The 15,506-nt window shown below is 40.6% G+C and overlaps 1 protein-coding gene across 1 annotated transcript in view; it reads left to right on the plus strand.

Moving 5' to 3' along the window:
• The first annotated feature begins 233 nt into the window (after positions 1-233).
• Positions 234-15,506, plus strand: part of LOC126926601 (homeotic protein proboscipedia) — a 63,658-nt gene continuing 48,385 nt past the window's right edge. The window contains exon 1 of the mRNA XM_050742979.1: positions 234-2,107. Within this exon, the coding sequence (XP_050598936.1) occupies positions 1,579-2,107 (529 nt within the window). The 5' untranslated portion in view covers positions 234-1,578. The remainder of the gene's footprint in view (positions 2,108-15,506) is intronic.

Here is a 15,506-nt window from a genome sequence, read left to right on the forward strand (position 1 = left end):
AAGAAGACCCGATGGCCATCCTTCGACAGTCGGATCTTTACCTTCTCCTCGGCCGTTCCCCCGAAGGAAGTGGAACCGCGTGGTCGAGCACGTGATAATTTCCCCTCCACGTCGCGTGTCGACGGAAGTGGCGCGCTCGCGCGTCCCGCCCACAGTTGCGCCGGAATCCATGACCGCCCAAGTCGGCCTCGTGGTCGTGGCAGCGAACAGCAGAGAGTCGGTCGGCCACACTGCCGCGTCGAGGCGAGCAGAGAGGAACAGCTACGCAGTGTCTGTTCGTTGTACCCTGGCGGTTCCGTGCCCTCGGACCTCGATACGGCCAGCCCGCCTACGACGCCGGAGGGCTGTGCCTCCGCTGCCGCGATACCGCCACCTCATTGGTCGATCCGTTCTACTGGCACCCGGTCACGTGTCTCTCCCACAAGCACGGTGGCACACAGCGGCGAGAAAGAGTCGACGCTCGACGACGCGAAGAACCCTTGGGCCACCAACCGCCGAGGCCCCCTGCCCCACGGAGCAAACGAGACAGCAGTAACAACAGAGACACGCCACGGAGAACATTGGAGAAGCGAAAAAGGCCGCGGTGGAATTCGTCGGGGTGCCAGCCTCGAGTGGAAGTCACCGAGAGAGTCTCTCTCTCCTCTTGCCCCCTCTACACTCCTCCTGTACCCTTTGCTTCCGCCACCATCGAACTCGATCCTCCAAGGCGACCCCTACCCATCCTTTTTCTCCCTCCATTTCGCTCTCTGTTCCGTTCTCCGTCTCCCTCTCCCCCCTTCTCCCTCACTCTGTCTGTCTCTCTCTCTCTGTCTTCTCTGTCGATCACAGTTCGCCTCTCCGGCGTTGCCCTTCTCGAACCCCTCCACCTCCGCTTCTTTCTCCTCCTCCAGCACGTCACTCGGCAAGTGTACATTGCGCTCGCTGGCTCGCCTGCCTAGCCAGCCAGCCAGCCAGCCTGCCTGCCTGCCTGCTTGCCTGCTTGCCTGCCTGCCTGGGTTCCGGCCGATCGGAACGCTCCTGGTAGCCGTAGTGTATGCGATCGAGTGCGCGCCAGTCTCAGTGCTGCCGATTTAGCGTAACGTCTGTTTATCGATGCAGCGATTTCCTCTGTGAAAGTGTGCTTCCGCGTTATGTGGTTCAGCCGCACGGACCAGGTTATGTGATGATACGAGGTGTGATAGCTACGGGGTGAGTTTTCGCGGACATGCGAGTGTTCTGTGCGCCGTCGTGCTTCGATCTGCAGTGAACTCGACGGAGAAATGGCCCCGTGAATGCACCAAGTGGAAGCAGCTGTCGCGAACGACGGGTCGGACCTGGCCAAGGTCCTTCTGTTTTCGACGCCGGCGATATATTCCTCGTGCTAAGTGAACACGCGATTATGACTCGTGGTGTATGCTGAAACTGCAGTGCGAAGGATTCTTTCAGGATGTAATATCATTCTCGTGTTTCTGACGGCACAGCTCGACCAAGCTCGTCAGTTACAGTGAAAATAGAGACTATAGAAATATTGAGCAACCAAACTACCCCATTACCCTTACGCAAGCAACGAAGAGTACGAAAACCAGTGTATCCTCGTCTATGCGAGGCAAACAACAATTGTCGTCGCATCAGCAAGAGAATCGCGAGGATCCAACGCAGCTGGACGGTTGCGGCAGCGTGCAGCCAGCCGGAAGGCAGCTCGAGGCGTTGGTCCACGCGGGTAAGGAGATCGCGAGCGTGAAGACGAGGCCGACGACACCCGTCCTGGCGAACGACGGAGGGGGTGGCTTCTGGCTGGCCACGGTGGCCGCGGGGGCAGGTGCCCCGGCCGGGCTGCCCCCGCACGGGACACATCACCCAGCCATGGATCCGACATGCGGCTCCGCGGAGACAGGCTTCATCAACAGCCAACCCTCCATGGCGGAGTTCATGACCGCGTTGCCCCAGCTGGCTGGCGACGCGAGCCTTCAACACTCTCCAGGAACCGGAGGATCCATCAGCCCAGGATCTCATCATCCTGGCTACCACGCTATGATGGACCCTCATGGGGTCGCCGATCCGTCCGTCAACGTGCCCGAGTACCCGTGGATGAAAGAGAAAAAGACTACGAGGAAAAGCAACCAACAAGGTAAGTAAGTGAGAATAGTGAAAATTGGAAATAATGTTGGGAAATGGCGGACTTTCGCCAGAGAGAATTGAAAAAGTAGGAGAATAGGAGTCGTATATCGGTAATTCGATTGCGTAGGTGGAATAACGGAAATAGATTTTAGATCTTGGCTGAAGGAAATTACAAATTTTAAACAATCGTGCCAATACTGTTAAATAATATCGGAAACAAATTAATGCATTTGACGGCCTCTTGTAAATTGATATATTTATTGTTACAACGGTTTTGAATTATTTAATCGAAAGAAATTCGAAAAACAGACGTATATTGGTAATTCGATAGTATTTTGAAGTGTTTTACAAAAATAGATAAAATTGAGCATATGAGTTCCACATGATAATACAACGTTGCATGTTGAGAAGCGGATGAATGGACCTAAACGGCACCCCACTTGAAATTCGACAGACACGATTACACTATACTATGTAAGTTACAATATCAATTACGAGGACCCCACAGAACGTTTCAGGGGTTCGTTTGGTCCAAGTCTCGTTGCGGTGAATCGATGAACGTTCGAGTCAATTAACGCGAGCCCATAGGATTCGATTACCATTTTTACTGCACTTTACAACCGCAGAAATCCCTCATTCGTGACTCAAAAAGCGTTACAATTATCTTTAATATTCCTGCAGTTTCCCATCGTTATTACAACTGTTATATATCAATCTTCAATCTGGCCATAAAGACTGAATCAGTAATCAGGCCACTAGAACATAAAACCAACCCTTTTACACATTAACAAACGTGTCATTGTTGAGCACGAACGTTCATTGAAGAAAGATCAGCGATCCGTCATTCATCAACACCTATCAACCTTCTATTCACTTCGGACAGGACATTTAATGGTGTGCAATTGTAGGGTATAAATCAATTACAGAAGAGAGCTCGTAAACACAAGTGAAAATGGTCTTCTAGATGCCCGCGTTCGCTACCCCTAACAGACCTCCGATCGCACCTAAAACTACTCCATTTAACCGAGCAATTACCAACACCCACAAACGCCAGCATAACAGTTCACGGGATAATTGAACCATCGACCAAATAACGATGAATATACCGCGAATGTTCATGCACTTTTAGAAAACTTAGGAATAGAAAAATCTGCAGAAATATAGTCAGTATCTGTGAAGTTTAATTAGCACTAGTATTATACTTAGTTTTTATTTATTTATAGCACGTAGATTATTTAGCCAAATGTTCATGCACTTTTGGAGAACTTAGGGATACAGAAATCTACAGAAATATAGTCAGAGTGAAAATGCAAGTATCTGTGAAGTTTAATCGAATTAGCACTAGTGTTATGCTTAGTTTTTATTTATTTATAGCACGTAGATTATTTAGCCAGATTTGCGAGTGTTCATGCACTTTTAGAAAATTTAGGAATGCCAAAATCTACAGAAGTATAGTCAGTGAGGTTTAATCGAATTAGCACTAGTGTTATGGTACATAGATTATTCAGCGAATAAGCAAAATTAGTACTGAAGATGCCCACAAGAAATACTCTTGATGTTCAACGATAAGTTTATTAAACTATTAACAGTCAACGATTAACGATTAACTATCAAGAATCAATAATCACGTATCTCTAATTATGTTCGTTTCGCTATGACGCTTAACCTTTCGCACTTCGCAGCTCAGGGCAGAACGAATGTTTGGTTCGAAAGCAAACGGATTCTTTTCCTTGTTGCCCCTCGATATCCCCACTACGCGCGCGTTTATTAGGTGTCCGCGACGGTTGCCGCGTATGCTATCTTCGAAATATTCGGCAGGGATATCGATGGTACGTTAGGCATGTCGGCCCTACGCTTCGAAGGTACAGCGCCTTGTGTCGCGAAGCCGTTGGAAAGTTGCATGGTCGAGTGTCGCCACAGTACTTACTTATTTTCGCTACATTTAATAATAAATATTTAATAAAACACCCTTAGTATCTGTCCGCTAATTTCTGTAGCCAAGTGTATATAAAATACGTTAATTTATAGCAATTAGTAGAAACGAATTTCTATTCGGATATTATTTGTTTAATTACGTTGGTAAAAATATAAAATTGCATAAATATCCGCGGTCTACTGATGAAGCTACCGCACTGCCAGTCAATTAACGCCATGATTGCTGTAGCGCGTATATGTGGAACGTCTGTCCGGCGACACGTTGCGGCTCGCCACGGGGTGTCCGTTGTCCGACGGCTAATGACAGCGAGCGGCCACTCCTTTTCTCGACGGGACGGCATCTGGACCTCGTCACGTGCGAAAACCGCGCGTTTCCCAAGCATTCGTAAACATTCGCCGGCAAATTATGATGTATCGTTGGGCGAAACGTGAGCCTGCCGCACAGACAATCGATAGACCGATGGCTAACACATGCGGGCCTTCCGAAAACTCTTTCAATTGAGGGTGAAATATTGCCTTCCGGAACGAGAATCATCGCGTCCACATGCTGCACAGAATTTGGAATCCGGTGTCTTCGACCATTGTGTCATTCGTTTTGGTTTGCTCGACCTTTCGGTCAACGTCGACGCTTTTTCGTTTGGTCGCCTCGGACATTTGTCGATGGTTTGATGATAATGAAGTATCGTGTGTCTTGGTTACGGTTGTCAAATTTCTTAGAAAATTAGCGGTGTTTTTTGTTTATTTTAACTGCTGCGCGTTGATTGGCATCTTTGTTCGAAAGGTTTAACAGCCGAGGAAAAGTTGTTATCGAGGACGTTGTATTTAACGTTAACGCAATTTCCTCTGTTGTTAGCAATCGTCGTCTTCAAATTGTGCAACCGGAAACGCTGTAATTCCGAAGGATCGTGTTACGAATGAGCATCGATAGCGGTGTAATTGACTTACTGTTTGTGTCATCCTGACCTTCTGGTTAATTAATGGAATTGCGAAACGCGCGATTTTTTATCTGAAATTTCTTCTCCAAACATTGAACATTAGTTGTTAAAGTCTGTGCTTTCTTCAAATTCTCCGAACGAAATTACAACAGAAATGAAAGAAACGCTGCTTTGGTTGGGCCAATCTTCACGACTATTCCCAATAAACTTTAATTATTTGAAATTATTAATATCTACGCGAAATAAAATGCACCTATTTATACGTATCTATCAGAACATGTTCTGATTTCCAAGATTCATAAGAAACAACACAATAACAGTGACTTCTTCGCGGTACAAAATTGATAGAATTGAACAGTGTAGGTTGATAATAAATTTCAATTTATTATCACAAGAACATAACAACAATCACTGTTTGGCAATCGCAACGTGTGCTTGATAGAATTGAATAACGTGAATTGATTTAGTGCAAGTAAAATTTCATCCAGTTGATGTTGTATCAATGTCCAAGATTCATAAGAAACAACACAATAACAGTGACTTCTTCGCGGTACAAAATTGATAGAATTGAACAGTGCAGGTAGAAGAAATTTCAATTTATTATCACAAGAATATAACAACAATCACTGTCTCGCAATCGCAACGTGTGCTTGATAGAATTGAATAACGTAAATTGATTTAGTGCAAGCAAAATTTCGTCCAGTTGACGTTGTATCAACGTCCTGATTTCCAAGATTCATAAGAAACAACACAATAACAGTGACTTCTTCGCGGTACAAAATTGATAGAATTGAACAGTGTAGGTAGAAGAAACTTCAATTTATTATCACAAGAATATAACAACAATCACTGTTTTGCAATCGCAACGTGTGCTTGATAGAATTGAATAACGTGAATTGATTTAGTGCAAGTAAAATTTCATCCAGTTGACGTTGTATCAACGTCCTGATTTCCAAGATTCATAAGAAACAACACAATACCAGTGACTTCTTTGCGGTACAAAATTGATAGAATTGAACAGTGCAGGTAGAAGAAATTTCAATTTATTATCACAAGAACATAACAATAATCACTGTTTGGCAATCGCAACGTGTGCTTGATAGAATTGAATAACGTGAATTGATTTAGTGCAAGTAAAATTTCATCCAGTTGATGTTGTATCAATGTCCAAGATTCATAAGAAACAACACAATAACAGTGACTTCTTCGCGGTACAAAATTGATAGAATTGAACAGTGTAGGTAGAAGAAATTTCAATTTATTATCACAAGAATATAACAACAATCACTGTCTCGCAATCGCAACGTGTGCTTGATAGAATTGAATAACGTGAATTGATTTAGTGCAAGTAAATCCTGTTGATGTTGTATCAATGTCCAAGATTCATAAGAAACAACACAATAGCAGTGACTTCTTCGCGATACAAAATTGATAGAATTGAACAGTGCAGGTAGAAGAAACTTCAATTTATTATCACAAGAATATAACAACAATCACTGTCTCGCAATCGCAACGTGTGCTTGATAGAATTGAATAACGTGAATTGATTTAGTGCAAGTAAAATTTCGTCCAATTGACGTTGTATCAACGTAAACAGGAGGCAGAATAGAACCGCGATCCATTTTCCAGCAACTTGTTGGCTATTGTCGTCCCATCGAGGACCAATAAATCTACGGCGGAGGACCCCGACGCGGTCGTTCGACGCAAGGTCGCGCGATCAAAGGGGTGGCCAGTAGTTTATGGGCCAAACGAAGCCAAAACAGGCACCGTGTTCTGTTTCCATTTATCTCGAGGCCATTGCTCTGTCGTCGGCTCGGTTATCCGTGGAAAGTCGCGGGCCGATTCGGTCGCGGGACACGTCGGAAGATTAAGTGTTCGGCAGGAAGGTTAACCAGTCGTTGGCCAGGCGGTAACACGCGGAATCATCTGTAAATTGAGCCCAGGGCCAACGGGAGAGAGCGTCGGGACGGCCATAACTCACGGGGCCTGCTCTCTGCCACCGATCCTCTCTTCGTCGTCTCTATCTACCTCTTCTCCCTTTCTCTGTCACTCTATTTCCCTCCCCCCTGGCCGCGTTTTGCCCTCCAACCCTCTCTTACCGGACCTTATCGTTACGCTGGACGACACCCCTCGCGATGACCCGACCTTCTATCTGGAAATTTTAAGATGTAAAATATTTGGGACAGAGACGCAGTCGATTACAAGTGGATTATGGATTTTTACGCGTTTGTGGGAAATTCAGGTGTGGAAAAGTGCGAAGAATACTCGTAAGATGTAAAAATGTATGAAATGTTCAGGGTAGTGTGTTTGTTATAATATTGTTAGAGTGTTGGTGTTCTCTTACTTGATGTAGTTTTTTCATTAATAACTTGATCACAAGGTACTGTTAAATAATTTTTATGACACTCTATTTATTGTAAGTTTTAGGTAGAATATTGTGAGAGAATTGATTTTCTCTTAGACGTAATTTTTCATTAATAACTTGATCACAAGATACTGTTAAATAATTTTTACGATACTCTCTTCATTGTAAGTTTTAGGTAGAATATTGTTAGAGGATTGATTTTCTCTTAGACGTAATTTTTTATTAATAATTTGATCACAAGATACTGCAAAATAATTATGACGCTCTCTTCATTGTAAGTTTTAGGTAGAATATTGTTAGAGGACTGGTTTTCCCTTAGACGTAGACACTGTTAAATAATTTTTATGACACTCTCTTTATTGCAAGTTTCAGATAGAATATTGTTAGAAGATTGATTTTCTCTTAGATGTAATTTTTTTATTAATAATTTGATCACAAGACACTGCAAAATAATTTTTATAACACTCTCTTCATTGCAAGTTTCAGATACATTAATCAATGAATAAATATTTTGAATATTACGACGCAGATTGAATTTGATATCTCACACTGTAACTGTCAGATAATCCTAATAATATTTTGTGAACGAAATGAATTTCAGCTTAGGTTAGTTACATTTAGAAGAATCAAATTGACCAATGGTTTACGAACGAAATAGAATCAAGTAGGTTGTGTTAGTTAGGTTAGTTACATTTGAAATGAATCTCAGCTTGGGTTAGTTACATTTACAAGAATCAAATTGACCAATGGTTTACGAACGAAACAGAATCAAGTTGGTTGGGTTAGTTACATTTGAAATGAATCTCAGCTTAGGTTAGTTACATTTGAAATGAATCTCAGCTTAGGTTAGTTACATTTAGAAGAATCAAATTGACCAATGGTTTACGAACGAAACAGAATCAAGTAGGTTGTATTAGTTAGGTTAGTTACATTTGAAATGAATCTCAGCTTAGGTTAGTTACATTTACAAGAATCAAATTGACCAATGGTTTACGAACGAAACAGAATCAAGTTAGTTGGGTTAGTTACATTTGAAATGAATCTCAGCTTAGGTTAGTTACATTTAGAAGAATCAAATTGACCAATGGTTTACGAACGAAACAGAATCAAGTAGGTTGTATTAGTTAGGTTAGTTACATTTGAAATGAATCTCAGCTTAGGTTAGTTACATTTACAAAAATCAAATTGACCAATGGTTTACGAACGAAACAGAATCAAGTTGGTTGGGTTAGTTACATTTGAAATGAATCTCAGCTTAGGTTAGTTACATTTGGAAGAATCAAATTGACCAATGGTTTACGAACGAAATAGAATCAAGTTGGTTGGGTTAGTTACATTTGAGATGAATCTCAGTTTAGGTTAGTTACATTTAGAAGAATCAAATTGACCAATGGTTTACGAACGAAACAGAATCAAGTTGGTTGGGTTAGTTACATTTGAAATGAATCTCAGTTTAAGTTAGTTACATTTAGAAGAATCAAATTGATCAATGGTTTACGAACGAAACAGAATCAATTTGGTTGGGTTAGTTACATTTGAAATATATCTCAGTTTAGGTTAGTTATATTTAGAAGAATCAAATTGACCAATGGTTTACGAACGAAATAGAATCAAGTTGGTTGGGTTAGTTATATTTGAAATGAATCTCAGTTTAGGTTAGTTACATTTACAAGAATCAAACTGACCAATGGTTTACGAACGAAATAGAATCAAGTAGGTTAGGTTAGTTAGATTTGAAAATTCACTAATTAGTGATCTATTGGGAAAAAAATTATAAAATAAGGTGAAGTAAGTTTGTTAGGATTTTATTATAATGACAAATAGTTGAATCGAAAAGGATTTGTTATTTCTGTAAGGGGAAAGGCTCTCCGTTTGATCCTTTCGGAGAGGCTCATTTGACTCTGCACTTTCCCGTTTCTTTCTGCCACACTTTCCCTCGTTAGTACATTTTCATTGTTTCCATGTACTTCATTGTCATGGACTTTGTAATTAGACAACAAAGTTAGATCGCGAAGATGCGATGAAATGTCGAGCAATGCGTTTATGGCTCTTAACTACCTGGAAATCTGACTAAAGAATTATAACCAGTTTCTTCGGGTTGTTTCCATTGTTAACCGGATCACGATAACTTCGATCGTCGTTCGTTTAATTAGACTTTTGAAAATTCACACTTCGAACAATCGCTGCCGATGAAACAATACAAAACCTATATCTAAACAATTGACGAATGTCAAACAATTATGGAAAATTTGAAGAAATTTGCAAATATGCAATCCAAGACGAAACAGATGTCACAGTGTATTTCTTCAATTCTCTTCATAGATTTACCCAAATCGTTTCAAATTCACCGCATCATAGAGAGCTTCATCGCCGTCATTAATCATCATTTCTCGTAACTATTACACATTTCGTACGAAAACTAAGCGAACGTATGCACATTCGTCAAAACCCATTTCTTCCAAGAGCATCTCTTCGTCCGCGCCACTTGCTGCCAAATTCTTCTTCGAAGAGACTCTTCAAAACCATCACACGGCACTCGAATAAGCCACAAGAAGAATCGCGCGAACACCGAGGGTATCGCGACGATATTAATTGCAAAAGGGGTGACGACGAGTAGCTTGTCTGCTTGCCACGAAGACAACATCTCCGTGAGCGCAGGAGGAAGATACCGTGTCTGATCGGCAGGGTGGCACATCCTTGGAAGGAGATAGCAAGGAGGGTAATGATAATCCAGCCTCTAGCCTAGTCGTATCCCGGGGGATGCAGGGATTAATTGACACATCGGCGTTTCGAAGGAGAGTCTCGTGGGCTGGCGCCTCCGCTTTGCTAGCCGGCGACGTGACTGATGAGACGCCTGGAACAAGCCATCGTGAAAAACACCGTTGGATCCGTGGACTTTTTTGCCAGCCATGGATCCGCCAAGAATTACCGAGCAAACCATCATCGGTTGGCGGCTGCTTTCGCGCCCCCAGCCGAATAACTCGTCTAATCAGACGTCGTCCACCCTTGCCATTTTCTTCGAGCGTAGCCTAAAGCGTGGAAACGAACGCACGTCGATGTTACAGATTGGAATTTAATGCGAGCACGGTGACGCACACGGGAAGCAAACTAGGGTTGTCTTGAGAAGAGAACGTGCCTTCAGGAAGAGTCCTCCAGGAACAGCCGGCGAGGCTTCTAATTGAAATTTTCTGATGAAGATTTGCAGGCGGATGAATTGGTGTTGGAATATTCGGTTGGGGATTGTGATAGTTGACGATGCGATGGGGGCAGGTCTTTTTTGTAAATTTAAAGTGCTTGGAAGGCAGAGCAGGTGTCTATTAGCAGCTGGGATTGTGGCTTTAGTGTCCAGGTTTAGTTTTTAGACTTTAAATGGAAAGCGAGGAAGGACGTTGCTTTGATTAGGTACGATGAAAGGAAATTTGAGATTGAAAAGGAAGAATCTGAGATTAGAAAAGAAGTAAGACGTCTGGGACTGGTGCTATTATGTTGGCTTGGCAACTAAGTGATTGCGGATTTTGTCATTAGGTGGTAATGACAAATTTCGCAATCACTTAGTTGCCAAGCAATAGTTTGAGTATTTAAATCTTAAACGTACTGAGTGCTGGATTTAAATGTGATATCGAGAGAGAGAGAGAGAGAGAGAAAGAGAGAGCTGCTCTGATTATCGCTTCAGAGTCTGAATGTTATATGGTGGATATTTCTGGAAAATTTGAAGTCGAATAAGATGAAGAATACTTACAACTACAATTACAGTCTTATTGTCAGTGTACTGAAATTTTAAGAAAGTAGAAATTCTTTTCTTCTTTTAGAATTGATGAAGATACAAATGTTCATCAATGAAAGTTTGTTGAAAGCCATATGCAAAATAAATATATTAAGAGACTGCACGTAACCAGTAGACTTACAGGGAAATCAGCATCGAAACAAGTAGAAATTATTTTCTTCTTTTTGGATCGATGAAGATACAAATGTTCATCAACAAATTTTTGTTGAAAGTCACATGCAAAATAAATATATTGAGAGACTAACAGTGCACTGTATGTAATCAGTAGACTTACAGGTAAATGAGCATCAAAATAGGTAGAAATTCTTTTCTTCTTTTAGAATTGATGAAGATAAAAATGTTCATCAATGAAAGTTTGTTGAAAGTCACATGCAAAATAAATATGTTGAGAGACTGACAGTGCACTGTATGTAATCAGTAGACTTACAGGTAAATGAGCATCAAAATAGGTAGAAATTCTTTTCTTCTTTTAGAATTGATGAAGATAAAAATGTTCATCAATGAAAGTTTATTGAAAGTCGTATGCAAAATAAATATATTAAGAGACTGTGCGTAATCAGTAGACTTACAGGGAAATCAGCATCGAAACAAGTAGAAATTCTTTTCTTCTTTTAGAATTGATGAAGATACAAATGTTCATCAACAAATTTTTGTTGAAAGTCACATGCAAAATAAATATGTTGAGAGACTGACAGTGCACTGTATGTAATCAGTAGACTTACAGGTAAATGAGCATCAAAATAGGTAGAAATTCTTTTCTTCTTTTAGAATTGATGAAGATAAAAATGTTCATCAATGAAAGTTTGTTGAAAGTCACATGCAAAATAAATATGTAGAGAGACTGACAGTGCACTGTATGTAATCAGTAGACTTACAGGGAAATCAGCATCAAAAAAAGTAGAAATTATTTTCTTCTTTTTGGATCGATGAAAATAAAAATGTTCATGAACAAAATTTTATTGAAAGTCTCATGCAAAATAAATATGTTGAGAGACTGACAGTGCACTGTATGTAATCAGTAGACTTACAGGTAAATGAGCATCAAAATAGGTAGAAATTCTTTTCTTCTTTTGGATCGATGAAGATAAAAATGTTCATCAACAAATTTTTGTTGAAAGTCACATGCAAAATAAATATGTTGAGAGACTGACAATGCACTGTATGTAATCAGTAGACTTACAGGGAAATCAGCATCGAAACAAGTAGAAATTATTTTCTTCTTTTAGAATTGATGAAGATACAAATGTTCATCAACAAATTTTTGTTGAAAGTCACATGCAAAATAAATATGTTGAGAGACTAACAATGCACTGTATGTAATCAGTAGACTTACAGGGAAATCAGCATCGAAACAAGTAGAAATTATTTTCTTCTTTTAGAATTGATGAAGATACAAATGTTCATCAACAAATTTTTGTTGAAAGTCACATGCAAAATAAATATGTTGAGAGACTGACAATGCACTGTGTGTAATCAGTAGACTTACACGGAAATCAGCATTGAAACAAGTAGAAATTATTTTCTTCTTTTTGGATCGATGAAGATAAAAATGTTCATCAACAAAATTTTTTTGAAAGTCACATGCAAAATAAATATGTTGAGAGACTGACAGTGCACTGTATGTAATCAGTAGACTAATAGGGAAATCAACATCAAAATAGGTAGAAATTCTTTTCTTCTTTTTGGATCAATGAAGATAAAAATGTTCATCAACAAAATTTTGTTGAAAGTCACATGCAAAATAAATACGTTAAGAGACTGACAATGCACTGTACGTAACCGGTAGACTTACAGGGAAATCAGCATCGAAATAAGAAGCACGTGAAACCGAAGGGAAGAGATATTAGCGAAAGAAGGTAGCCGAGGTTCCAGTCGATTCGGTGATAAAGGTGATTGAACGATTAGGAGTCTCGGAAAGAGGAAAGCACTGGTGAAAGAGAGAGGAGCATCTAATTTAAAGATTCATTGGCAAGTAAATCCGCGGCGAATTAAAGATAACTCTCCTAGGAAATCCCAGCCTGCAAGCTCCTTAGAAGCCACTGCGTTTGCTCGACGAAAGAGAAAAAGAAGAAAGATGAAAGGGAAGCAGAGGGGTGGTCTTAAGACTATGATATCACGTAGAACGTATTTAACCGAGGGATAAAGCACGCGTTTGAAAAAGAACATTCTTCAATAATTGTTGAACACGTAATTAAAGAAACAAGTAAAAGAAGATATAGTGATTTGATTTAACTCAAAATGAAGATACTCTTTGTTTCCTTATACCAAAGAAAGGAAGGAAGACTATGGTTTCTGTGAAATTCGATTTTTCTAAATTTGGAAAGATCGTGGGTGGCTGAATCGTCGAAAACAGAAGGCCAGGGTAGTTGGTTCGGTCATAAAATCGAACGATAGTTCAATCCTCCGACGTAAATCCTCGTGAGCTCTTCTTATCAGCTGCTCTACAATGCTGTACAAAGTAGAATGGAAAAGTTTCAGCGACTCGTATCAGAGGGGAGATTTCTTCCGCGCTCTTGTTGCCAAACACGTCTATTTAAATTCCTGCTGTTCTAAATGAATTCACAATTCACAATTCACTGAAGCGTTTCTTCAAACATGCAACTTCAAGTTACACGTACTTTTGTCAAAATTTATTGCACATTCGAATTGTATAAAAATCGTATATGAAAATAATTTCTATAGAATTCAATGGAATCTTGCAACGCGACATTCTGATCTGATTGAAGAAAATCTTCTTGCCGAAGATAACTAGAAAAGTAAAACAGCAACAGTGAACTTTATCGAATAAGAAAACCACTCGACAAAATAACAGGCTGTGCCATGAATCCGCAACAAATAAAATTACAGCAGACGCCCTATAAGAAGAAGGAACGCCCTAACAAATTTACGATAACAGTTACCGCAGTTCTAACACTTGGCAAACGTGCGTAAAAACGAGAATCGGCAACGCGTAGATATCATGTTACAACGAGCAACTGCACATCTGCGTGGAACCGGTGCTTGAATAATAAACACGGTATAACAAATTGATAATCCGGAACCCCATAATCGTGCGCATATTTCGGCTCGGGGAATCTGTGGACCGACACTAAAAGAACTTTCCACGCTCGTTGTTGCGCCAAATGGGCCGCTATAAAAGCGTGGGGGCGCTCATGGCAGCCCTCTTCCTTCCCGATTCCGTCTCACCCTCGCCGTCTCCGTTTCCGCCTCGTCTCGTGCCGCTTTCTGCTACCGTCGCGTGGATCAAAGTGTCCGGCATACGATTCTCGCCTTTTCGTCCTCAGTTTCTTCGTTTTATTGTCCGTCGCTCGGTTCCGATCTTTCGAATGAACGTTGTTCGATAAAAATGTTTCGACAACCCCTGTCGGAGATTGATGAATGGCGGAAAAGTGGCGGAAATCTGATCAGAAGGGACGGCCGCTAGTGAGATGTAAATAATAGCAGCGTGGATACACTGCACGGTGCGAGAATGGTTTCTCGAAAAGGGTATTCGACCGTTGGTTGTGTAAATCGCTCGTTTCTTGCAGATTTTTTGTAATGTTTGTAATTGTTCGATAAAGTGCAAGCGATAGAAGTTTGTAGAATCTGTGGAACACCGGTTTAAGCGAGAACCTGTCAGGACGATGTGACAATATTTGTGAAACGATGGCAGTTTTAGGGGTCCGATGGAAAAGTGGAAAAACTTTCTGAATTTTTTCAAAGAATTTGATAAATACAGGAAACCATGCATAATATCAGTGTTTGCAAGATTTTTATTGAAAATAACAAGGTGAGTTCTCGCTCGCCATCTATGTGCTGACGGCTAGTTACAAAAGGAGTAACTAGAAGTTATTACTAGACACGGTCGATAAACCTGATCGATAGTTTTAAGACCTCTCCTGTTCTTTTCGTTCATTCGTTCGTGTTCCTTCTAAGCGTGTGCAGTAAAGGCTTTTCTGCTCCGAGAAGCGTGGATTTATTATCCAGATAATATAATAATAACTAACGCGATCCTACCTCTCAAATATAAAATAACAATTTTATTATTTCTAAGCCTCTAGACGTTAGGAATATTTTTCTATTAACAAGATTTTACTTCCAATGAGACTCGTGAAACAACATTTTACTCTGGAAGGGTTGTTCTTCAATTTTTCATCCGAGTCTCAAACAAAAATTGAAGAATTATGCAGTAGCACTGTAGTTTCCTTGACATATATGCAAATTGTTTGCAAATTGAGACAAACCACGATCTCTAGCTTCAATAACAAGTTGATGGAAATATTCTAAGGCAATGAGGGGGGGGGGGCAATGCTTAAAGAAAAATTGTCACAACGAAGGAAACTTCTCTTGTTTGTACTTGAAAGAAATTTGTGTTTGTCTTGTACATTTTTAGAAGAAAGAGGAACCTGAA

This window comes from Bombus affinis, chromosome 18 (genome assembly GCF_024516045.1).
Source record: "Bombus affinis isolate iyBomAffi1 chromosome 18, iyBomAffi1.2, whole genome shotgun sequence".
In the NCBI taxonomy this organism is placed as follows: Eukaryota; Metazoa; Arthropoda; class Insecta; order Hymenoptera; family Apidae; genus Bombus; species Bombus affinis.